Below are 25,154 nucleotides of genomic sequence, written 5' to 3'. Positions count from 1 at the left end.
AAGACCACAAAGATAATGGCATTTGGGGAACACAATACATTCAAACAAGAAAGGAAATGGCTGAAGTTGTGGAACTGTGACCCATTCTTTGAAATTTGCTCTCTACTTGTTAAAGGGTACTTTGAAAGTTATCACTGTTGTGTATATATGTTAAAGTTCACAGTAAAAAAATGCATTAAAAAAGGAAGAAATCACTGGCTGCCTGAGATAAACCCACTGGAAGACAAGGGTGCGTGGACATTGGAAAGGTAGAGCCAGAGGCCACCACCCCACCTGGAGAAGACTTCATTACGGCTGGGACATCAAATCATGAGGAGGGTCAGTAGTGGTTTTCTCCCTTTTCAACTCCTCAGTTTTCCTGGCCTTCTTATTGTTTGTTCCTGTACACCTCCCCTTCCATTCCTACTCCCAGTGTCTTCTTTAGAATAGTTTCTTTCTGTCTCCTCACTCCCTAGACCCCTCTCCTCCCTTACTCCAGGCTGCACTTTGCCTGCCTTGCCTTTGACCCATGCCATCCGCATCAGCACCTCCTTTGCTGTGCACAGAAACATCAAACTCCTCAGTACCCGATTCCATAAATTTATCCCACCCTGTTTTCCCCTTTAATAAAATGCCTCTGTGCTTTCACCCAGCACATAGCTCCTGCTCCCTGCACTGCCTTGGGGGTCACTGAGTCAGGCTACTGCAGACTCGCATGGATCCTGGTGAGCTCCTCCAACTTCTCCTGCAGCTTCCGAGCCTCCTGCCGCAGCTCTACGGCCACCTCTGCCTTCGCCCCCTCGTGTAAATGCTTTGACTCTCTCACAAGGCTGACCACATCCATCAGAAGGAAGAACCCTGTGGCGGCCACACCCATGACCCGGGCTCCTTTGGTCATTGCCAGAGCGGTGCCTCCAAAGGCTTCCTGCACCTCCAGACCGCTTCGAACGGAGAGGCTCCCAGTGGTCATGAAACGTGTAGCACTGGCCATTAAGCGAGGATCGGCTTTGGCCAGCTTGATGGCACGGATGTTCTTCCCAATGATTTCCGAAGCTTGGATGACATTTTCGGAGACAGAAACCAATCTGAATGTATTCGCACGTAGAGCCTTTGCAATGACCTCTCCTTTGTCAATGCTGGTTGACGCTAAACTGCTGGCTTCAGCTTTTGCCGACAACCTGCTTGAATGATCCACGATGCTAGTGGAAACACTGGTGACAGCGGCCGCCGCCCCCAGCCCTATCCCAATACCTGAGAGGACCAGACCAACCCCTGCTGTCACAGGTGCCAGAGTCAGGCCAAGGATGGTCAGAATGCCAGAGACGGTGCTGGTAGAGTTGGCCACCACGTGCGAGATGGTGCAGTCCTTGTGTATCTTGTCGACTTTGTCTGCAAGGGCGTGAAGCTTTCCAATACGTTCCTCAAGCTCCATTTTCACCTGAGGAAACTCTTTCAGAAACCTAACCCTGTACCTACCCAGCAGGTCTTTGGCGAGCTTGTCTTTGCCTCCCACAGCCTTGTCTTCTTTAAGCTCATTCAGAATTTCACATAGCACATCTGCTTCATCCCTGTAAACAAGGAAGGTCAAGTAATTAAGAAAGGCAGTTTGCTTACCTGTAAAATGGGCTTTATAAGATCTATCCTGCACAAGCCATGGTGCTTATACTACAAATCAGAGAGAAAAGAAGTCTACAAAATATAAGGAATTGTCACGGCCCAAGAGGGCTTCTGCAGCTGAAGGACTAAGAAAGCACCGGACACGTTCTGAGACATGAGCTTTTATTTGGGGGCTTACCTACAGGGTGGGAAATCGGTCACATTGTCCTGAATTCAGGAGCTGCTCTGAATGGCAGTGGGTTCAGAGCTCAACGTGAAGAAAATCCGCAAAAGCCGGGGGTGCCAGGGAGTGGTTTATAAGGGTTAGGACAAAGACATTCAAATGGATGTGAGAGGAGCAAGGGTCCTGTGACGTAGGGAAGGATCGATTGCAGTCAAAAGGGAAGAGGGGAGGACTATGGAGTATCCTCCGGGAGTTTCAGGGAGAAGGTAGTTATAGATGACATTTAGCAATGGAGGCCTGATTGTACAAGGAGAGTAGGTCAAACCTTAACTGTCCTAGGTCAAGCAAGCTGCTGTGTACAGTCTTCAAAGCACTAGGGGAAGGCCCTGGGCTCCCACAGGAATTTGTCCTTCCATTTTAAACATGTTTTGTACATGATAGAGTCTCCATAGTCCTTACTCAATAAGAAATAAATAAGTAAAAGTCATCGTGAATAGTAGATATTTGATAAGCATTTTCTCATGCAAGGCAGGTCAATGTCATTACCACCAAAGTGTTTTGAAAAATGGGGACTCCACACACAAACAAAGAGAAGTGGGATTAGAGCAGAAAAATCTTCATTCAGAGAATCTTAGATTTTAAAAAATGCTTGCAGATAGAAGGGGCCCTAAAGGTCATTTTAGCTGGTTCCTGCTCTCTTCTAATGCCTAATAGTCTTTGACCTTTTGGACTGAAGGTCACCGGTGACCTCACCAAGAAGACAAACAGATGGCAAATAAGTATATGAAAAGATACTCAACAACATATATCAGTAGGGAATTGCAAATTAAAACAATAATGAGATACTACTACACACCCATTAGACTGGCTAAAATCCAAAACACTGACAACATCAAATGCTGACGAGGATGTGGTGCAACAGGAGTTCTCCTTGACCGCTGGTGGGAATGCACAATGGTGCAGCCACTTTGGGAGACAGACCAGCAGTTTCTTACAAAGCTAAACATAGGCTCACCATAGGATCCAGCAATTGCACTCTTAGGTATTTACCCAAGGGAGCTGAAAAGTTACATCCCCACAAAAACCTATACGTGAATGTTTATAGCAGTTTTATTCACAATTGCCAAAAATTGGAAGCTACCAAGATGCCCTTCCATAGATGAATGAATAAACATTCAGTGATCAAGACATGCAAAAAGGGAACTTAAATGCATGTTGCTAAGTGAAAGAAGACAGTCTGAAAGGCAACATACTGTATGAGTCCAACAACATGACACTCAAGAAAGGGCAAAAAGATCAGTGATTGCCAGGGGTTCAAGGGGTTGGGGATGGGGATGAATAATTGAGCACTGGACATTTTTAGGGCAGTGAAACTGTTCTGTATGATACCATATTGGTAAATATATGGCATCACATATTTGTCAAAACCCATAGAACTGTACAACACAGAGTGAACCCTAATGCAATCTATGGATTTTATTTAATAATAACATGTCAATACCAGTTCCTCAGTTGTAACAAATGTATCACACCAATATAAGGTGTTAATAATAGGGGATACTATGTAAGGCAGGGGGTAGTATATGGGAACTCTCTGTATGTTCTGTGCAATTTTTCTGTAAACCTAAAAGTGCTCTAAAAACAGACAAAAAAGGGACACATTTGAATGTACAACGAAAGGGGAGTAAATACATTAATGTATAGCTGTAGAATAAAATAATAAAAAATAAAAATACAAAAAGCCTCACAGATAGAAGGGGTCTTAAAGCACTTGTTCTCTTCCAATGCCCGATGTCCTCTGACCTTTCTGGCTGAAGGTTACCAGGTGTGGCCATGGTCCTCACCGCCTGGCTGCTAACCCGGCTCCACTCTCAATCTCCATCTCATCTTTACTGACTCGCCCCCACCCCCCACCACCTTCAGGGCCTTGCTGCCAGATGCTTAACCTGTGTGCACTCCAAGGCCATGTGCAATCTTATGGGACTTCTTAAGAAACTTTAAGAACCACCCTTATGATCTGTTAAGACGGAAAAGACCTGCATTTGGACAAGTTGGTGGAGGAAGCATTTTCCTCTGAGGTGCAGACTTGAGGCAGTAACTCCCTCAAATCACATAAAACTGCAGGCCACCCATTCAACTCTGGAAGTCATCACAAAGCCATGCTGCCTTCCTGCTGGGCAGGGACCGCCCTATGTAGAAAAGAAGAAGGTCCCAAATGGCAGTGGAGACCCCCACGCAGCTCCCAGGCAGGGTGTGAAGGAAATAATTGCCCCTGGCCCTCATGCCCAATAGTGATGGGATCAAGTCATGGAGGGAAGAAAAATCCCTCCATGCCCCTCTGGGTCCAAGGCCTCCTTAATCCTGAACCTTGACTGCCCCCCCACCCCGCCCTGCTGCACCAAGTCTCCTTACCACTCCTGCCACCTCAACCCACTCCGGCTCCATCCTGACCCCTGGCTCTGACCCTGTGCCCAGGCTTCCCGGGCCTTTGGACAGGATGATTGGACCCGGCTCCCCAGCTTTGACCTGCAGTTCAGTCTCAGACCTTCGCCACTGTCCTATGGGATTGGATTACTTTTCCCATTGAAAAGATGGCAAATCCAAGCCTCTGAGGTATCAAGTAACCTGCCCAGAGCCCCAGAGCTGGGGAGGGATCCAACTCAGCTCTGGCTGCTTCCACCCCAGCCTCCCACCTTAGAGGTCAGCAGAAGAACCCTGGAATGTATGCACAATTCCTCGCATGTGGGGAAAGGGCTCTTAGCCCGAATCCCCAGGAACACAAATTGATTATACTGGGGTTTTCCTGACTTGTCCCAAAGGAAGTTCTGTTCAACTCCCATCTCCAGTAAAAAGACTCTCAGTCTGGGTTTCTTCCCAGCAAGCTTTTTAAAAGTTAAGATTAATTGAGCACATACTGTGCACCAATCATTACACTAAGCACTTCACATGCACTGTCTTATTTTCCTCACAATAAAACCCAGCAGTGAAGAAACCAAGGCAGAGAGTGGTTACGGTCACACCGCTCTTGGATGGAGAGATGACACTGCCCCGGGTGGGTCGCATGCCTTCTCACCCTGAGGCCATTCGCTTTGACATGGAGGAAATTTCCCTGGATTGTGGAGAAGGGGCATCCTCATCCCCAACCGCAGGAAACTGCCTGGAGGAGGTGTGCTTGCCCAGGGGAAAGCAGCTCAGTGGGGAGATCGGGTGACATTCCTGGGGTACCCGAGGAGGTTACCTGGACAGTTGAGCCTCAGCCACAACTGTCTCCCAGGCCTGGTCATTGGTCAGCAGGGTCTGCACTTCCTCTCTGCTCACTGTGGCCTGCAGATAGGCAATGGCATCCTCAAGAAAGCTTCTGCTCTCTATTTGGAAAGAAAACAGAACAAAGTTACGGGAGATTGTGGCAGAGCATATATGGCATTGAGTATAAGATGGTTAAAAGTTAATTCTCCTGAGCAGCTGAGACATTGTTGGTTTACAGAAAAATAATGTAAAAATTACAGTATCCCATATACTCCCCCACGTGGGTGTTCTGGTTTGCTAATGCTGCTGGAATGCAAAACACCAGAAATGGATCGGCTTTTATAAAGGGGGTTTATGTGTTTACACAGTTACAGTCTTAAGGCCATAAAGTGTCCAAGGTAACACATCAGCAATTGGGTACTTTCACTGGAGGATGACCAATGGTGTCCAGAAAACTTCCGTAAGCTGGGAAGGCACGTGGCTGGCGTCTGCTCCAGAGTTCTGGCTTCAAAATGGCTTTCTCCCAGGATGTTCCTCTCTAGGCCACAGCTCCTTTACGAAATATCACTCTCGGTTGCTCTTGGGGTGTTTGCCCTCTCTTAGCTTCTCCAGAGCAAGAGTCTGCTTTCAACAGCTGTCTTCAAACTGTCTCTCATCTGCAGCTCCTCTCTCAGCTTCTGTGCATTCTTCAAAGTGTCCCTCTTGGCTGTAGCAAGCTCGCTCCTTCTGTCCGAGCTTATATAGTGCCCTAGTAAACTAATCAGGGCCCATGCTGAATGGGCGGGGCTACACCTCCATGGAAACTATCCAATCAGAGTTATCACCCACAGTTGGGTGGGATGCATCTCCATGGAAACAACCAAATCCAAACATTCCAACTTAATCCTCAGCAATATGTCTGCCCCCAAAAGACTGCATCAAAGAACATGGCTTTTTCTGGGGGACATAATATATACAAACCGGCACAATGGGGTACTTTCAATGGGGTTTTCCTGTGTCACTGCACATGGTGGAAAACCAGGTCATTTTCAGCTCAGAGCAACCAGGAAGTGAGGCTTCGGATGCGGAAAGTGGAAGAAATCTAACACCAGCTTCCAGTTACCAAGTGCCTGTTGTGTGCCAGGCACGGGGCATCAGCATCTTCAAAAGGTGAGTGGCAACCTGTCCGTAGGGTATGAAATTCGTTTACAGTCAAAAGCTGCATTTTTAAAAGGAAGTAGAATGGAAAACACCAGAGTGCCTCAAACATAAGAACACATGTTTTTGTGAAAGATTTCAGACATCCCCTTATCTAAAATCCTGAGCTCTGGATGTGTTTAGAAATTCAGAATTTCTCAGATATTAGAAAAGGGAATACAGGGCACATGTTGTATATTAGTCAACACAGTGGGGTGTCAGCAGTGCCCTGTAATCAAATGCATTAATGTTTTGACAATGAAACAGATGAATATTCTCATTAAGAGGGATGACTCATGCAATGATCATAAAAAGCCTTGGGTCGGATGCGGTCAGGATTACCTGCCCAAATGACTTGCCGAAAAATGTGTGGTTTCCAGGGATGTGGGGATTATGGGGCTGCAGATAAGAGACCGGGACTGGTATATGGTTATGTGTGTGCTGGAACATGATGCAGAATGCGTTTCTTACTACATCTGCCTGAAAGAGGCATTCTTCTTATTTCAGAGAAGAAGGAAGTGGGAATCAGAGAAGGGGAGCAACACCTGGAGACAGCAGCAGAGGCTCAGGCCTAAATCCAAGGCTGCAGGCATTTTTTTTATATTGATTTGAAGCCTCGTGATTTAAAAATTCCTGTGATTTCTGCATTCTACCCTCTGGTATATCTATGTGTTTTTATATTTAAAAAGAATGTTTCAAACTAACACCACTGAGTAGAATCACCAAACAAGGAGACAGCTGCCTGCTAATCATGAGTGACCCCAGAGGGATGGAGTATGGGAGGTGGACTTCTTCCTTTAATAAAACCAATCCTGACGCTCCAAGATGGACAGTGGAGGGGGTTCTTTGGGCAGAGGTGGGGGTGGGCATGGGGGCTGGACCCCAAGTCCTGATCCTTGGGCTCTTTCTGGATTACCTCTCCCCTCCAGGCTGGTCCCAGGGGACACAATCCCCGTCGGCACCTCTGAACCCACACTGGCCACTGTGTTTACACGAGACTTTATTGGGAGATCGTCTTGTTTCCACGGTGGGGTTTATTCTCAGGCATCCATCAGCCGTGCGCCTCACCGAGGACCTCAGGCCTGTGGGGGAGCTCCTGGCCTCTAATCTTTCCTCCCCTCCTTTCTTCACGGTGACTCAGTGATGCACAATTTGCTCTCAAGGGTGGTTCCCGAGAGGACTTGATTTGGTCGCCAAGGCAATTTGGTGAGGGGGAAGAAAGCAGTCCAGAGACCACAGGCCTCAAGGATTTGTGTTGATTTGGGGGGTGAGGTGGGGGGTGGAGATGTGTTTTTAGTTTCTCTTCCACGGCAGAGAAGGAGATGGGGCTTAGCTGGAGGAAACCCACAGCCCTAAACTCGCATGTTTATTGATTGGGATGGGGGCGGGTAACTGGGAGCCGGGCCTCTGGAGTCCACACCTGGCAAGCAGGTGCTCATCACTGGGAGCACAGGGCAGGTGCCTTAACAGCCACGGGGATATTGAGGAGAAGGGGGGGGTCCTCTGGTGGAATTACTGGGTGAAGGGGAAGGAAACCAACACTCGTGGGGACCAACCACACGGGCACTTGCCCCAGGCCATGTGTACACGTTATAGTTGATCCTCAGGAAAACATTCTTCTCATCTTACAGGTGAGGTTAGGTAAGAGCTCCATCCGGGTCACCCAGGTGGGGGGAGGTAAAGGCCAGACCAGGTCCCTCACTCTTCCCTCTGACTCCCACGGAATGGTTGGGGTGACAGCAGGGCAAGAGCTGCAGGGACAGCGTGTTTCTAGCTGTCAGCCAAGAGCTGAGGGGGAGGGTGGCTGGAGCCTGGAGGCCAAGGCGGGCTGAGAGCTCAGCACAGCTCCAGGGGCACCTGCTCTCCTCACCCTCCCCCCCTCACACACACCCCCACCCTCTGCCCTCCCCCCACTTCCTCGTGGACTGGGCCGCCGGGGTGAGGAAGACGGGAACACCTTGGCAGACCACCCCGAGACGCCCCCCACGAACCCCACCCTAGGGGGTGGGGACTCCACTTGCGCGCTCTCTTGAAGCTCCCTTATCCAATCCCTCCTCGATTCTTGCTTCCTAGGAGGGTTTGCTCCCTTAGAAGAGGGTGCCTCCTCTGCCCCCCAGGTCCCAGGTAGGAACTTCCCAGCAAACAGCAGCAGGGCTACCTCGGTGGGCCCTGCCGGCCGCTGGGACCATGGTGCCGGCAGCGGGGTCTCCCAGCTCTTCCTGACGGCTCGCCGGACTGCACCCAGGCCTGAAGGAGGTTTCGCTTCACCCTGGGGAAGGAGAAAACAAATCATGGGATGAAATGTGAGCCGGCTGTGGTTTGGAGCGCAGGGAGGGGCTGGATTCCAGAGGGCCTCCCCCCAGCATGGCAGCAAATGGCGAAATGGTTAACCGAAAGTGTTTCTCTGTCTTCAGGGCTCTGCTGGGTGCTATTTAAAGAAAGTTACCTAGCCCCACTCTGGCTCCCTCTGCCCTCATTTCCAAGCCAAATCAGAGAGCCCTGCTGGGGTACAAGGAGAAGCCACTCAGACAAGGACACGGCCATCTGGTAGGCTGTGGAAGCAATAAAAGCCATACACCGAAGAAGAGATTGGAAGGAGTATTCTGGCACTTACCTGGGGGTGGGAACATTTGTGTTTACTAATTGATAGTAGCTAATATTTATCGAGTATCTGTGATGTGCAGGGCTCCTTATGTGTTCTCAGCAAATAATCATGCTCCTTGGATGAGATGGGCCCTTTTGTGGTTCGCATTTTAAAGCAGAGGAAGCCACTGCAGTGTCTGGGCAACTTGCCCAAGTTCTCACGGTAGTTCTAAGGCAAGGACCTGAACCCAAGTCTTGCTGACCCACATCCCATGTGTGTGATGACTATGCTTTCCTCCCTTTAATATTCAAAATCATTTATTCGTGTGTATGTTTATTTGAAAACAAAACTCATTCCAAAATGATGTCTTGTGCCCTGGGCCTGAGCCTCCGCCTTGATGGATTTCCTGGGGCCCCAGCTTGCCAAGGCCTGGGCCCCCCCTGATTTTGCAGGATCCTTCATCCCCCAGGGCCTGGAGTCCTGCCAACCCCTGCTGTGGGCTGCCGGCCCTCCTGCTGCCACCTGTTCTCCACAGTCCTCCCTACAACAGGACCTTCGGTTGTTTCTGATTCTTCAAGTAAATAAGAGTACAAAGGGTATTCTCTTGCATAAAACTTTTTCCATATTTGAACTTGTTCCCTTAAGATATTTCTAGAAGTAGAATTACAGGGTTAGAGGGTATCAGAATGAACGTTTTTTTTCCCTACCAGAGCCACACTGCTATCCAAAGAAATTGTATGGCTTCCCATCCTTTTGTCACCAGGATAGTCTGACCCAAAAGGTTGCTCCTAAAAGCTTCTATCTAACTTCTGTCTCTGCTTGAGCTGTGCTTGTTTACAGAAAAATATGGCTGCAAACACCTGCAAAGAAGCTAAGCTGCCAACGCCAGCTCCTGCAGTCATCGCCCCCTCACCCTGCCGTGAACCACAAAGTCCTGCCAATGAGAAAGCAAGAACCCATTTCGGTGCCACAGCCAGGGAAGTCCCTTCCCAGTGCACACACACACTAAGCCCCCAACCCCGACCTTAATTTGCCTTTACTTATTATAACAGTAAATTTTCCACCTCCGGGTGGGATTTAGATGCCATTTTTGGAATGTGTTATGTGTGTAGAAGCCTGTTCTAGTGTGATGAGGGACTGCACATGCTCAAAACCAATTCTTTGAAAACCCTTGGGTTCTCTGGAAAGAACCCTGTCCCCTTGCCCCAACCACCTGCACACCCCCCGATCCCATATAAAAGAATCCCACTCACCTCCCTTCAGGGAGAAGGTGCCTTTTGGACACGAGTCCACCCTTCTCCCTTCTTTGGCCAAGGAATAAAGTGCTGCTTTGCTTCACCGAGCCTGGTTTCGTTCTGTTGGTGTGAGCGGCACCGGATAGGAGACCCTTTTTGGAGGGTCCGGACCATAGAGAGTCAGTAACAAACTTTGGTGACTCCACTGGGATGGTTTTGGCTCTCTCTGTCCCTCAAAGATGGAGGAAGGACCGACGACGTCCTGTCTGCTGTCCAACCCCCAGAGTGTCCCTGCCTGGCTCCTGCAGCTGCAAATGGGTAGTGGCCATGTTGCCGGATTTGGGTTTCTAGGTTCTTGGCCACGCCATATGAGAGAGTTCAGATAGGTAAGCAGGCAGAACATGTATGAAAAACACATGCAAAGAGGAGCGTGCGGGCACTCTGGCAAGCAGAGAGGCGAGAGCCCCGGCACTGTGGTGCAATCTGTTTTTATAGGTTTGTGTTCCTTTGTCATTTTTATTAACTATTTTATTTACTACCCTCTCCTTTTCCTTCCTCTGTGCAGCTTGAGCTTAGATGACTCGCTCAGGCAGGGTCGGTTGGCCCCCAGGTGCTGTTTTTATTGTGTTCTCCGAGACCTCTCTCTCCCTCTGGCCTGACCGCTTCTGGGAATTTGCCCTTTGCTCAGCCAGCCACTGCCCTAATTCTAATCCTGCCTCAGCCACGCTCAGTCTTTTCTGAGTTATATCCACTTTGTGGACTCAGGCAGGCAGTGCTGGGAAAACCTGATTAATTTCGGTTTAGCAAAGTTTGACTTGAACTCAAGAGAGCTCTCAGGCAAGGACACCCGAGGACACCGGGTGTGGGCAAGTGGGCCGGGGACCCTGACCACAGACTAAATCCCCAGAGCGGGGGCCCTTGGGAAGGACGGGGGTAAGTCTGAACCGCCCTTTCCTACTTGTTTGGTTGACTTGTTTACTTGGTTCAATGACCATCCTCCTGCTTCTTTTACTCCTTATATCTTCTCTCGATCTACTCCTTCCTTCTGGCACTCTGCCACTCTGGTACCCCAGTCCTCTCACAAATGCCAAACCACAGCTCAGTCCTGTCTTGTTTGACCCAGAGAGCTCTGGGGGCCCCTCTTGCCCTCATCGAAGCAATGTGCTACAGGAAATTGTGAGCAGCCCCTGGGAGCCCCTTATTATTTACATGTGTTCTGTGCCACCGGGGATTGGCCTGGACTCCCCTACATCCCAGGGAACCTCACTGAGAAAGCCGGCCCATGCCCTCACTTCTCCAGCTTCTTAGAGGGGTATCCAGCCTTCTCACACAAGAGCTCCTGTGGCTAAAAGAAAATAATTCGGCCTTGTCCCTTCTTCCTTGCTGTTGGAGGATTCCCTGGAATGGGAGAGATCTCCCGGGAATTGGGGTGGAGGCATTCGAGAACTTCTTCCGAGACCTGGTGCCTCAGGCTCCACTAGGAGCTGGCGGTCTACTCCATCCCATAGCAGACCGCTTGTAGGAACAACCAAGAAAAGTGAGAAAGCTGTGTCCCCACTATTCATTGGGAACTACTGTTGGGCAGCTGGTCTCTGATAAAGACGCCACCTCGCCAGTATGGGACACCAGGCACCAACCTCGATGCCAGAGGAGAGCCCACTGGGGTGCATCCTCAAACGCTGGAAATCTTTTGAACGCCATCCTTCAACTGGACTTGTTCTGTCAAAAAAACAAAAATTGGGACGAGATCCCATATGTGCAATTCTTTATGGCCTTGTACCAAAATAGAGAGTTACAAAAACATTGTTGCAGTAACCCATTTTTCTGTTTAACATAATGTTCAAGCCTGACAACTTAAGATATTTTACTTTCTCAAGGTGAATCCTAAAAGAGATCTTTTTATTTCATGTTATTGCAAAAGATTTGTTCTTTCACCTTATAAAATTGAGGTGCTAAAAATAGCTAACTTTGTATCATATGAGTTGCATGAGAAGTGTTTAACAAAATTACAAGGGATTTTCTAACCTGTTGGTCAAATTTACATTAATAAAATATTGTTCAGATAAATATTTGAAATCTAGAAAAATTTCTGAAAACTTAACAATGTACTCACTGTCCATGTTATAACCTAATATTAATCTGCATGATGTTAAACAACAGTACAATGTTGCTAGTCATAGTTTTAGTTATTTTAAAATATGTTATGTCACAAAAACAACCAACCTTCCTTAGCAGTTACATTATTTTACCTTACAGCTTCTCTGAAAGTGCTGATCAGCAAAAGCGAGTCAAAGCTTCCTCTTCAGAAATCCAACTAGTAAACAATAAAGCTAAACCAAGCAGCCTTGTCCCAACAGGAGACAATACCCTTCTAAGGCAGGAAGCCTTGAAAAGCACAGCCCCTATAATAAAAAAAACCTGCTAAGTCAAGGACTCATTTGGCCCTGCAGATTGGCCTGCAGACTCCAGTCATTCCAGTTAAGAAATCCAATGAGGAGTATCAGATTCTTTTATCTTATATCAGTATAAGATTTAAAAGCAGTGAGGCCACTAAAGACATCCACCCTGTAGTTCCAAATCACTGCACCTTGCTAGCTTCTCCACTCGCTGCAAACACTTGGTACTCAGTACTAGATCTCAAGAACGCCTTTTTCTGCATCCCTCTAGCCCACTAGGCCCAAGAATTATTTGCCTTTGAATGGCAAGGTCCAGACACCCAGCAAAAGAGGCAGTTCTACAGGACAGTCCTGCCCCAAGGGTTTAAAAATTCCCCAACTATCTTTGGAGAAATTCTAGCTAAAGATTTACGTGATCTCTGCCTTGACCAAGCTTCAGCATGTAGATGACTGCTCATAGCCAGCCCCTCTAGAGGACTATCAGACAGAAATAATTAAAATCTTAAACCACTTAGCCAAGAAGGGGTATAGTGTCCAAAAGGAAGGCTCAAATCTCACTCACTAAAGTCATTTACCTAGGATTTATCCTAATCAAAGGACATAGAAACCTCTCTCAAGAAAGAAAGTAAGATGGTTGTAGTCTAGCCCCACCCCAAACAAAGAAACAGCTCAGGAACGTCTTGCGGATGGCAGACTTCTGTTGGATATAGATACCCAACTTTGACCTAATAGCCAAACCCCTCTATGAGCAACTTGAGAGCAAAGAAGTCCCTGTAGAGTGGGGACCAGAATGTCAGCAAGCCTTTGGAAAGCTCAAAGCCTTAGTACCACATGTTCTGGCTCTAGGTCTCCCAAACTTGACTAAGCCCTTTCATCTCTTCATCCATGAGAAAGCAGAGTAGCCCTTGGAGTATTAACTCAAAAACTAGGGCCTCTAACTAAAGTGGTAGCTTCCTTCTAAAAACAGTTAGACCAGACAGCAAAGGGCTGGCCATCTGCCCAAGGGTAGCAGCAGCCACCACTTCCCATTTAAAGGAAGTGGAGAAACTAACTTTCGGCCAACCTGTGCCCACCTGGACAAAGCACCAGGTGCAGGCCAAAGGGGCTGCACAGCCCTTACCCGGAGGGGTAATCCAGATCCAAGCCATGATGTTAGACAGCCCAGCAGGAACTATTAAAATGTACCACCCTGCACCCATGAGTCAGAGATGATTATAACTCAGGGTTATGAATAATTAAGTTTTCACCTGGTGACAATCACACATACCTTAAAAAGCTGGAGAAGAGTTCTGCCCCTCTGTGGGCCCTAGGACGACACCCACATCCAGCTGGAAGCAGCTATAAAAGGTGAACCGTCACCCCTCAGCAGCCCTCAAGGATGAGGAGCGGGACATGGACAGAGAAGGCACTTGTCACCAGGATGGAGTCTGGCCCAAAAGGTTGCTCTTAAAAACTCCTATCCAGCTTGAGCTATATTTATTTTCAGAAAAATATAGCTGCAAACACCTGCAAAGAAGATAAGCTGCTGAAAACTCCAGCTCCTGCAGTCATCGCCCCTCGCCTGCAGTGAACCAGCAAGTCCCAGCCAATGAAAAAGCAAGAACCCATATCGGCGCCGACCTCAGGTTCCTGCCTTGCTGCAAGCAGGGAAGTCCCTTCCCAGAGTCACACACTAAGCCCCCAGCCCTGACCTTAATTTGCCTTTGCTCGTTATAACAGTGAATTTTCCACCTCCGGGTGGGATTTAGATGCCATTTTTTGAATGTGTGATGTGCGTAGAAGCCTGTTCTAATGTGACCAGGGACTGCGCATGCTCAAAACTAATTCTTTGAAAACCCCTTGGGTTCCTGGAAAGAACCCTGTCCTCTTGCCCCAACCACCTGCACACCCCCGATCCCATATAAAGAATCCCACTCACCTCCCTTCAGGGAGAAGGTGCCTTTTAGAAATGAGTCCACCCTTCTCCCTTCTTTGGCTAAGGAATAAAGTGCTGCTTTGCTTTACCAAGCCTGGTTTTGTTCTATTGGTGCATGCGGCATTGGATAGGAGACCCGTTTTGGAGGGGTCTCGCAGTCTCAGTAGTTCTCAGCAGTATTTTGTTAAAAAAAAAAGGTCTTTATATAGAGAGAATCTCCATTGTCTTGGGAGATGGGGGAAGAAAGCAAATGTTGATTTTGTTTAGGCACTATTTTAAGAAGCAAAAGAGCCCTTATTAACTCCGCCTCCCAAGAGCCGAGCAAAATGAGAGTAAAGGCACTCTCAGGTAGAGTAATAGCTAACAGTTACAGTGGCTGCCATTGTGGACTCGTTCTGTACCAGTAATTGCTCTAAGGCTTTACAGATGGTAACTCACATTATGCTTCCAACAGCCTTTGAGGTTTATGTCATTAGTATCATCTACAGATGAGGAAACCAAAGCACAGATGTTAAGAGACTGGCCCAAGGTCAGAAATCCAGTAAGTGGCAAAGGCTCCATGTGTCATGAGCTTTTAAAAATATTTTTATCCATTGGGTCAGTAATTCCACATCTATAAATGTATCCTAAGGCGACAAGTAGATTTGCACAGGAAGATTGATGTGTAAGGCTGTTGATCACATGATTATGTAAAATACCAAAAACCTAGGAACGTCACACACCCCAGCAATCGAGAATCAGTTAACTAGATTTTGCCATGCTCACATAATGGAATGTTATGCAGTCATGAAAACTATGTATTTTGTGAGTCTTTAGGGTTCTAAGTTTAGAATCTACACATGCATTAAAAAACTAAAGGCCTGGAAGAAAACACCCCAAATCTTAAAAGTGCTATCCCTGGTGTGGGATTATGGGTCATGGGCATTTCTTTTTTATACTTTGCTGTACTTTCCTAGAACAGCCCATATTAGTGTGCATTCCTTTTTTAAGAAACAACAAAAATCCCCCTTGGCTTTTGAGGCTAGAAGAACCACCTGAAGGCCTCCTTCTCGGCACCTTCCTAGCCCGTCTGCCGTCGTCTTTTCTGTGTCCTGACGCCTGTGGAGGATGAGCCCGTTCTCCTGAGCAAAGGAACCCAGCCAGTGGTGATGGTGACACAACACTGTGGATGCAATTAACACCACTGAACTGTAGACTTGAATGTGGGAAAATGGGAAATTTTATGTTGTATATATGTTACCACAATAAATAAAAAACAAACAAATATAGAACTGAAGAGATGAAATTGAGAAAAATTTTGAGATAACCATGGAGAAGCTAAGGGAAGACCCACAGAACCTGAGAGAGGAAGCCATTGGAACCAGAAGCTGAAAGCAACAAAACCCGGGAGCAAAGGATCAGCAGATGCCAGCCATGTGCCTTCCCATGTGACAGAGGAGCCCCAGATGCCATTTGCCTGTGTTCAGAGTCCAGGTATTGTCCTGTTGATGATTTGAGTTGGATATTTTTATGGCCTAAGAGCTGTAAATTGTAAGTCAATAAATCCCCATTGTAAAAGCCAGTCCATTTCTGGTATATTGCATTTCGGCTACTTTAGCAAACTGAAATAGATTTTAGTACCAGAAGAGTCAGGAGCTGCGATTTGCAAATACCAAGAATGCTGAAATGGCTTTACAAATGGTTAAGGGGGAGATTCTGGCAGATTTGTGAGGAGCTTGATAGAAAAGGCCTAGATTGCTTTGAAGAGACTGTTGGTAGAAATATAGATGCTAAAAGTACTTCTGATGAGGTCTTAGAAATGATGAATATGTCACTGCAAACTGGAGGAAAGGTGACCCTTGCTTTAAAGTGGCAGACAATTTGGCAAAATTGAGTCCTGGTGTTGGATGGAAGCTTGGATATTTAGCTGAGGAAATTTCCAAACTAAATGTGGGAAACGCAGCCTGGCTTCCCCTGGCTTATATTAAAATGCAAGAGGAAAGGGATAAACTGAGAACTAAACTCTTGGATACAAAGAAGCCAGAAATTGAGGGTTTGGAACATTCTGAGTTTCCAGAAAGTGAGTCCCCAGAGAATAGAGCACCACGTGAGGATTTAACTGGATGTGGAACCAGCCGGCCATGTCAGCGTGAGTAAGGATTGGAGATGGAGTTATCCAGAAAGTATTTGTGGAAAGTCCTGTTGTCTGACAGTTGGGACCCGTGTGCTGCATACAAACCAACAAATTTTTTTTGCGAGATCTGTATGAATGGAAGCACTGCCAGTCTGGACTAAAAGGGACAGGTTGAAGGAAAAATGACTCCAAAGGCAGAACCATGGAAGCTGAGGTCTGGAGCCAAGACACGAGGCCAGGGAGGGCTGACTCACCCATACACATGGAAAGGATAGGTTTGTCCTGGAGTTTGCCCACTGTTCAGGCAGACTGTTAGCACCCCAGGGCTCTCATGTGTGGGGACTGAGAGAGCTTGCCTACCCCATCGTTCAGGGAGAGTGCTGCCGCCCCAGGCTTCAGGGAGGTGGAACACATTCCCTGGGGATTGGGGGAGTCTGGCCTCCACCCCACTGTTGAGGGGGTTGAGCACGATTGTTTTCCAGAAGAAGTGTGGCAGTTTAAACTACTATCAGCAATGTATCAAAGTAACTGTTTCATTAACATTGTGTTTTGTCATTACAAAAAAAGACAACAAAAATCAACTTTGAAAATTTAATGACATTTTTCATCATGCATTTCTTGGAGAATTTCTTTGAGAATGATCATCTTTTATGATGTTTAACTAGGTATATTTCATTTTAAAATATCTTATTTTATTTAGCCTATTTTATTATTGTGAAGAGAGATCTTATCACTGTTAGATCCCAGAAACAAAGAAACTAACACGTAGGAGTTTCTAACCCAGGGGCCCCTGTAGCTTATCTCACAGAAAATAGGTGCCCCATAAACTAAACAATGAAGGCTGTTCAAGGCTGTTCCAGCTCAACCCCAAAAGGTGGGTAAAAGCAAGGTCAGATATGTCCATAAGATGAACAACTGAAAAGGCCTGCTCTCCCTAAATAGATAACGCAGCTGTTTTTCTAAGAAGAATAATGTGCCAGAATCCTAACAACCTATCAGCCTAGAAATTGATAGGCACTCACCCAATCGAGGCACAGGACGCACTTAGCAGGCCCCCTTCTCCCCTGACACTCTCCCATCCCAAAATGGGTTTTTTCCTTTAAAAATTGCTGGAGAGCTGGAGCCATTTTCTTTCTTTCTCTCCCGCCGGCTCCCACCTGCTTTCTTCCTCTAAATAAACTCTATACTTTGACTCGCTGCGTTGTGTGGTTTCCTGAACTGCTCCGGACCTGACAATCACATGAATTTTATGACTCCTTAATTTTAAAACTAGGTATGTGTCCTTTGTCGATGGTGTAGCGTTTGTTGAGAATATTTAAGTTTCCTCTTGATCTTCAATTTTGTTTTTAACATAAATAATTTTGACTGGCTTGTTTTGATCTATACATTTCTATAAGTTGCAGTCAAATTGTCCAGCCTTCCTTTTGCAAAGGCATTCATCATTTTTGTGGTTTTCTTCCCCATTTCAAAATTTATTTTGAACAATTAATTGTTAATCATTTTCTTTTCTTTTTTTTTTTCAATTATGACATGTGAGACTTCTGACTTTCCATGCACTGCATATTTTTATACAAAAAGGACAGATTCAACGAGCTTTATTCATTTACTTTCATCCATTTTGCCCTGTTTGCTTGCTGGTTATTTTGTAGAAATCAATGAAAGCATTCCTAAAATCGATTTATCATTCTCACCAATGTCAAACAAAAAAATAAAACTTTATGTGGCCCACCTTAAAAAAACAAACAAACTGTAGAACTGTACAACACAAAGCATGAACCCTAACATAAACTATGGACTTTAGCTAATATGATGATAATAATTGGTTCATCAGTTGTAACAAAGATACCACTCTAATGCAAAATGTTAATAACAGGGAAAATTCTGTGTGTGGTGGGGTGGGGGTGGTATATGGGAACGCTGGACTTCCTGCATGATTTTTCTGTAAACCTACAACTGCTCTAATTTTTTTTAAATAAAAAAATAAATTTTAAAACATGAGGGGAAGAAAAGGTGATTGACAAACAACTCTAGAGAGAGGTTGGAAAAGAAGGAAATCTTCCAGAAAATAAAAACAAGACAAAAAAAAAAGATGACAGAAGACAGAGCTAAATGGGTAATAGAAAAGTTACCATCCACAATTATTTTTTAGAAAATTGCTTGAGAATAAGTTGTAACAAAAGATGGGGTGGGGAGAGGGGGAATGATAACCAAGAAAGAAAGATGTAGGATCTAGGAAACAGGAAAACCAAGCCAGAGAGAAGGAAAGTCCCGGAAGACAGCTGGACACGCAGAAGAGCAGGCCCTGGGAGCAAGCAGTCCAGAATGGAGCAAGAAGGGAAAAGTTCTGGGAGGGAGGTTTCCAGGGAGGGGGGAAAGGGGACTTGATAGAATATCTCCTATGATGCTCAGTTTGAAAGAAATTGGAGAAATGATGAAAGCAAATTGTGCAAGTGTAAAAATAAGTGAAATCTTTATTCTGATAGAAAGCAAATAAATAATGCTTAAATTAATAATAAATAATAACGTAATAATTACTACTAATCAGAGTGTACTCTAACTTACAGCAGCTCCCTGTCTGCTCACAAATGCACTTATGGTGTTATTCTCCACTCCAAGGAGAATTCCCTGCAGGGGCCCTGAGCTCCACAGACCTTTAGTGTCAGCTGCTCCACGGGCCCAGGGCTGGGAGGGGGTCTCAGCCTCCCACAAACTTCCTGCCCCCATCTCACAGACAGCTGCTTGGCCAAGCCAAGCAAGTCTAGGCCCCAGAATGGCCCAGAGGGGTCTGTGGTCAGCCACTTCCACTGTGAGGGCAGTGTTGGCCCCCGGCGGGGACAGGGACACTGCGTCAAAGCCCTGGGAGTGGGACCTCGGCAGCCCGAGACGCGGCCCACCAGGCCTGCGGAGGGAACAGCCCTGCGGCCCGTGGCTTCTGCTCCTTCCTCAGCAGCCACACCACCTTCTCTGCTGAGGCCCTAACTCAGAGAGGCTCGCAGGCCCAGAGCCAGCCTGCAGGCTGCTCGGCCACGGATTCAGTGTCCCTCCCTGACATGGGAGAAGCTCAGCAGGGATGGATGTACCTATGGATGTGTACATACCACAGTGCTGTAATTTTTATATGTAGCAATCATGTAAATACATGTATGGATTTTATAAGATACATATTCTAGGTAAATCTATAAAGGCATATTTTTAGAAAAACTGCACACCACTGCTTCTTTTGAAAATAGCCTGTATAAGAATAAAATGAATTTCTACCAAAAAAAAACCATCTGCTACTCCAGAAAGCAAGAATGCTTTCCACGATGTTTGGGGCAGTGTTCAAAGGCGTATCCACTGGCAAGCCCTAATAACTTAAAGATAATATTAATTAATAATGTCTCATTTATAATCACAATTATTGTCATGTTTATTTGGGCCAGGTTGAGTCTGTAAAAGGCCATGTGTTCATATAATATTCAAAAAGAGATGAGTTGAGATACAGTATACTAAAAAAAAAGTATAAAGTATAAAAAAGGAAATGCAAAGAAGAGTTAGCATAATAGGGAATGTTTCATTGTTTAATGAGAGAGGAGTCTTAATTTGTATGGGTATTTATCTTTCTATTTATTTATGCACTTGTTTACAGATATGAGAAAGGAAAAAGAGCAGCCCCTGGCATTTGGAAACTGGCCTGACTCTCAAAGTAGGCCACGTTATTCTCCTATTGGACTTCAGAATCTCACAGAAAACCGACTTCAGACAAGGTTATCCAGAGACTACGATAAAATGAGACAAAATAAGGCTGCTTCACACTTTTGTCTAAGCATAGACAAAAACAAGGTCACCATGTCACCCACAAAACACCAAACACCCTCCTCTCTTGGCTAAAAAGAATGACTGTAAACTTCTTTACCAGTGATGTCTTTATCCTCATCTAGTCTCCACTGCCTGTAGTGAAGATTTATGGAGATAGCCAACCATCAAATTGCCCCCGCTCTCTGCAGCGCCTGATCTGGGGCAGGCCCCTTCTTCCTTAGATCCTCCCCCAAATCACCACCCAAGGCCCTTATCCTTTTATAGGCTCTATAACATTCTCTGAGAGGCCCCATGGTTCTCTGTGGTTTGCTGTCTCCGTCACTGCCTCCAGCAATCACCTGTTCAACTATGGGTGTCTTCCTGGCGGTCTTTGGCTGGTGGTGGTGGTGGTGGGTGGGAGGGGGTAGGTGGGGTGGGTGTGGACAATATAGATGCAAATTGTTTCTATCTGTGTGAGGAGGAAAGAATAAACACAGGCAGCTGGGAGGTATCTACGTCAGTCCCAGCAAAAGTGAGCTGGTTCCAAGAAGGTTCCTGTCCCTTTCTAAGCCACCCATCCATTTCTGGCTGCTGGTCTTTCCTCTCAGACTTTATCTTAGCAACCCAGTAGGTCCCAAGGCCCCTTGATGGCCTTCTGCCCAGCAGCAACCTCACACAATTCCACCTTCCTCAGAAGCCACTCGCCTCTCCCTTCCCCCAGCTGCTTCTCATCTTGGGGGCCGGACTTCCAGATATCTGCTTTCTCACCTTCATTTGTAGCTATAAGGTGACTGTGGGACCCAGGCCTGGCCAACGAGTCTGCTGGGTGACTTCCTGCCTCAAATGCTGCATGGCATGGAAGACAGGGCCACCATCTTGAAATCATGAAGCATGAGCATGAAGAGCCAACACACAGAGCAGGGGGGAGTGGCTGGGCAGAAGGAGCTGAGATATTGGACAACACCAAAATTATGTAGATTAATCTGCACCTGGATCTCATCCTTCTCCATCCTTCTCTGTCATTCTTGGCCAGGCCAAGCTGAACCTCTGCTGGGTGATGCTGGACATTGCTCTGTCCTGCCTGACTAGACACTAGTGTGGCTTCACTGGGTTAGCCTGTATGTCAGTCAATTCCCAGGAAGGCTGATGATGGGAGAAGCCCAGGTGGCACCTACACCTGGTCCCATCCCTATCAGCTCTTGCCTAAACTCTCCAGATGCAACAGGACAGAAATCTCAGCAAAGCACATCCCTCCAGGTGGCTGCAGGGAAAAGAGGGGTTAAGATACTGTCCACCAATAGTAGGGGTCAATAATGGGGAGGTGGGGGTGGTAAGAGATATGGAGTGTTTTGAGTTTTCTTTATGTCTGTTATTTTTCTTTTTGGAGCAATGAAAATGGTCTACAATTGAGTGTGATGATGATTGCACAACCAGATGATACTATGGGACATTGTATACTTTTCATGGAATATATGGTATGTGAATATATCTCAGTAAAATCTGTAGTTAAAACTTAAAGTAAAAAGAAATAGTTGAAAATAATTTAATAATATATTTTATTTAACCCATGTGGCAACCCGTGGCCTGAGCAAAACAGGCCTGCAGATCTTTGGTGCACAGCAGTCTGCATGACCTAGGCAGCTAAATGTTTAATCTATTGTCTTTCTGAGCCAGTAAAAAGAAAAAGGCTAAATTGACCTTAAAATGTAACTTTATGCAAGCAGGCAGGAAGTGAGAGGCTCTTAGTCTCACAAAAAGAGCAGAATGTAATTGCTCAAGTGTTATTCTAGTCCTTCCTGCACCACCCCCAGGTCAGAATGACCTATTCCTGCATCTATGCTCCCCCCACCCTTAGGAAGGCCTTTGTCTTAAACCCTTATAAAAGGCTTTCTGCCCTTTTTGCATCGCTCAGTCGTCTTCCCTGTGAACATGATGCCTACCCTGCCTGAGAGAACCATCATGATCTCTCCACGACTTCTCTCCCTGTAAATAAGCCCTGAATAGAAGTTCATATATCAGAAAATGCTCGTTGTCTTCTTTGGCCTTTGGCCTGGCATGGCCCTCTTGGGCTGCGACAACCCAATATGTCCAAAATATCACCATTTCAACAAGTAATGAATATTAAAAAAAAAAAAAAATTGTGTCCTGCTGAGTCATCTTTATTGGCCTCCCAGGACTAAACCAAAACTCCTCGCCCAGCACCCAGGCCCCCTGACTGCTCCTCCTGCTGCCTTCCCGCCTGGTCGCTTTCCACGCCCTGCCCAGCCAGCACGCCCACCCTGGCCATCTTCCCCACCAGCTGAAAGCTTAGCGGCCCAGCTGCACACCCACCTCCTCCTGCTTCCCCCAGCTCCTCCCCGGCTCCCCCCGAAGGCCGTGCTCTCCTTGCTGCGGTTCTGCCTGCTGCAGTTCTCCAGGCATCGGTCCCCCCACATTCGACTCAGAGCACAGGAGGCAGAGCCTGGTGTTCTTTGCTGCATCCCTCCTGCTGGCGACCACCGGGCACCCCGCGCCCTCCCAGGCACATCTCAGCTTAGATCAGAGTCGCGGGAACCGTTTCTGGGACATAAGGCAGCTAGGCTCCCCAGCCCACGCTGTTGAGTAATTCCATTTGTTTTTCTTTTCAATCCTGATGCAAAGTTCTTTCTGCCAGAGAACAAACAACACTCAGATTTCACGCAATTTACCTCACTGATTTATTGTTCTTTTGACAGTTCTATCAGATTTCTGAGTTTCCATTTATTTCTGTATGTCCCCTTTCTCCAGCCCTTGCAATTTTATGGAGCTACATCATACATCACACAAACCATCTGAAGTGTACAATCACTGGCTCCCAGTATCCTCGCATAGTTGTGCTTATAGCCCCATGATCAATTTTAGAACATTCTCATTACCCCAGAACAGAAATAAGAATAAAAAATAAAACCCAAATTCTCCCGTACCCCTTATTCCTCTATATTATTGACCCATAGTATTGGTGTGGTACATTTGTTACTGTTGATAAGAGAGTATTAAATATTACTGTTAACTATAGTCCATATACCCCTCTATTATTAACTCCTTGTAACAGTGCCGTACGTTTGCTCTAGCTTGTGAAAGAACTTTTTAATATTTGTACAGTTAATCACAGACATTGGCCACCACACGGTTCCCTGTGTTGTACCTTCCCATGTTTTAACCTTCAGCTTTCCTTCTGGTGACATACATGACTCTAAGCTTCCCTGATGTTTTTTTAATGAGGAGAAAGAGAATTGCAGAAGAGCATGGGTCCCAGTGAAAACTTGAGGAACGACGGAGCCCTGAGCACCACATTCCAAAGCCTCCCCTCTCCCACCCCAGGCAGCCGGCCCGGGTCTGGGTCTGGGGTCCAGCTCTCTCCAGTCTGGCCCCGCTAACGTTCACTAACTGCTGGCAGGAACTCTTCTGTGGGAAGGGGGGTGGGGGGGAGAAGGTGGAGTTCATTTCCTTACTACATTGGAGGCTCTTTGTTCTTTTTTGTCTGTAATAGTTTCTCATTAAGTATATGCTACATTAAAAGGGAGGGGGAGGGGTTTCTACAAAAAAATAAATCCTGAAGAGATTAAAGATCTAAATGTGAACCAGAAAGAAAAAACTCCAAACATACTGGAAGAAATGCTTTAAAATGATGTGGAATTGGGGAAACCTTTCTAATCAAGACACAGATCCCAAGGTTTGTCCTCCAAGGCTTATCTCTGCATCTACAATATACACACCCCTCCATTTACACACACGTGCACACACACACACACACACACACGGTGTGGTTTCTTATTTTACGATCACAACACTGAGCTCCTGCTGCAGGGTCACCCTGCAGCGTGCCCTTCTCTCTCCCACATCTGGGTATCCTTTCCAAGTCAGGACACCCCTGGCCGTTGTCTCCTCTCCCATCACCTGCAGCCCTGAACGGAGCGCCCGGCAGAGGGCAGAGGGCAGAGGGCAGAGGGCAGGGAGTCCTGCGTGGCCTCCCGTCCTGCTTTCCCTGTGGGTCAGGCACAGAGTAGGTGCTGAGGGGCAGGGGGGGTGAAAGAACCTCTGAGTTCCTTGTACCTCGAAAGCAGCCCTTTCCCCCCAGCAGGTCTCAGCGGCAGCACCTGACACAGCCTCCAGGCAGAGGGGGCTGGGCTCTGGCTCACCACCCCGCCCCACACCTACCTTCCTTCTGGGGTCACCTTGCCATTCTCAGCAGTCCAGAACCCCAGCTGAGCCCAGCGGGAGGGAGGGAGGAGCCAGACAAACCTGGCTTCAAATCCAGGCTCTGCCACTACTTCACTGTGTGGCCCAGGGCCCCTTGCCTAGCCTCTCTGAGCTCCTTTCTTCCTTGATATCTTGTCAATAGCATGATGCAAAAGTCCACCTGTTATAGGGTTGTTGTGAGGAGGAAGAGATGGGGGACCATAAGCCTCCCTCACCACCCCAACTTACCAAGGGCTCTTCCCCTTGCTGAGATGGAATAAGATCCAGCTGTTCTTAGCTGTGCAGATCCAATTGCCAGCACTGCCTCTGTGCAATTACCAAACATATCCTCCCAGCCTCCAGATATACCCTGGAACCTGAAAGTGAAACCTAAAATTGTGACCTCTGGAGAATTCATGCTCCGACACACAAAAGGACTACACCCAACTGCTGACCCATTAGAGGAGCAAACTCTCACCTGCCGTTCCAGACCCCACCTGGTTCAGCCACCAGCCCCCATCCTGCCTCGCCTTCTCGGGGGTCTGCGTGGTCTTCAGGAAGGAGCAGCCACCCGAGAGCCAGGTCCAGGCCTGCCACTAACTGGCTGTGGGCAATTGGCAGTTCACCACACCCACTCCCACCACCACCCCCTGGGCTTGTCCCCAGTCCCTCCCTCTTGTGCCCCCATCCCCCACTCCCTGGCACACCTGCCTTAGTCACCTTGCGCATACCAGATGCTTGCTGCATACTTGTCAG

General features: G+C 47.0%; 1 protein-coding gene across 8 annotated transcripts; it reads right to left on the bottom strand.

The window, feature by feature from the left end:
• Positions 1 to 67: 67 nt before the first annotated feature.
• LOC119542184 (apolipoprotein L3-like) lies at positions 68 to 24,989 on the bottom strand. 8 transcript variants are annotated; one of them, XM_037846745.1, is made up of 8 exons: positions 24,877 to 24,989; positions 24,648 to 24,775; positions 13,664 to 13,902; positions 12,250 to 12,402; positions 11,638 to 11,719; positions 8,340 to 8,450; positions 4,998 to 5,124; positions 68 to 1,547 (listed from the first exon to the last, which is right to left on the bottom strand). In XM_037846745.1, the coding sequence occupies exons 6-8, from the start codon at positions 8,368 to 8,370 to the stop codon at positions 680 to 682; spliced, it is 1,026 nt and encodes a 341-aa protein (XP_037702673.1). In that variant the 5' UTR covers positions 8,371 to 8,450; positions 11,638 to 11,719; positions 12,250 to 12,402; positions 13,664 to 13,902; positions 24,648 to 24,775; positions 24,877 to 24,989; the 3' UTR covers positions 68 to 679. The 8 variants fall into 8 exon arrangements, with proteins under 8 accessions (XP_037702673.1, XP_037702675.1, XP_037702677.1 ...); XM_037846747.1 differs by lacking the exon at positions 12,250 to 12,402; XM_037846749.1 differs by lacking the exons at positions 12,250 to 12,402; positions 13,664 to 13,902.
• Positions 24,990 to 25,154: the final 165 nt, after the last annotated feature.

The sequence above is a fragment of the Choloepus didactylus genome, chromosome 8 (assembly GCF_015220235.1).
Source record: "Choloepus didactylus isolate mChoDid1 chromosome 8, mChoDid1.pri, whole genome shotgun sequence".
Classification (NCBI taxonomy): domain Eukaryota; kingdom Metazoa; phylum Chordata; class Mammalia; order Pilosa; family Megalonychidae; genus Choloepus; species Choloepus didactylus.
This window is presented reverse-complemented; position numbering and strand designations above follow the sequence as displayed.

Bases quoted from the DNA above. Each gene is read 5' to 3' on its own strand.
- LOC119542184 (XM_037846745.1), bottom strand. From the start codon at position 8,370: ATGGTCCCAGCGGCCGGCAGGGCCCACCGAG. The intron at 5,125-8,339 runs GTAGCCCTGCTG...CTTTCCAAATAG, and splicing joins GGCCGGCAGGGCCCACCGAG to AGAGCAGAAGCTTTCTTGAG. The intron at 1,548-4,997 runs GTAACCTCCTCG...CCTTGTTTACAG, and splicing joins GCTGAGGCTCAACTGTCCAG to GGATGAAGCAGATGTGCTAT.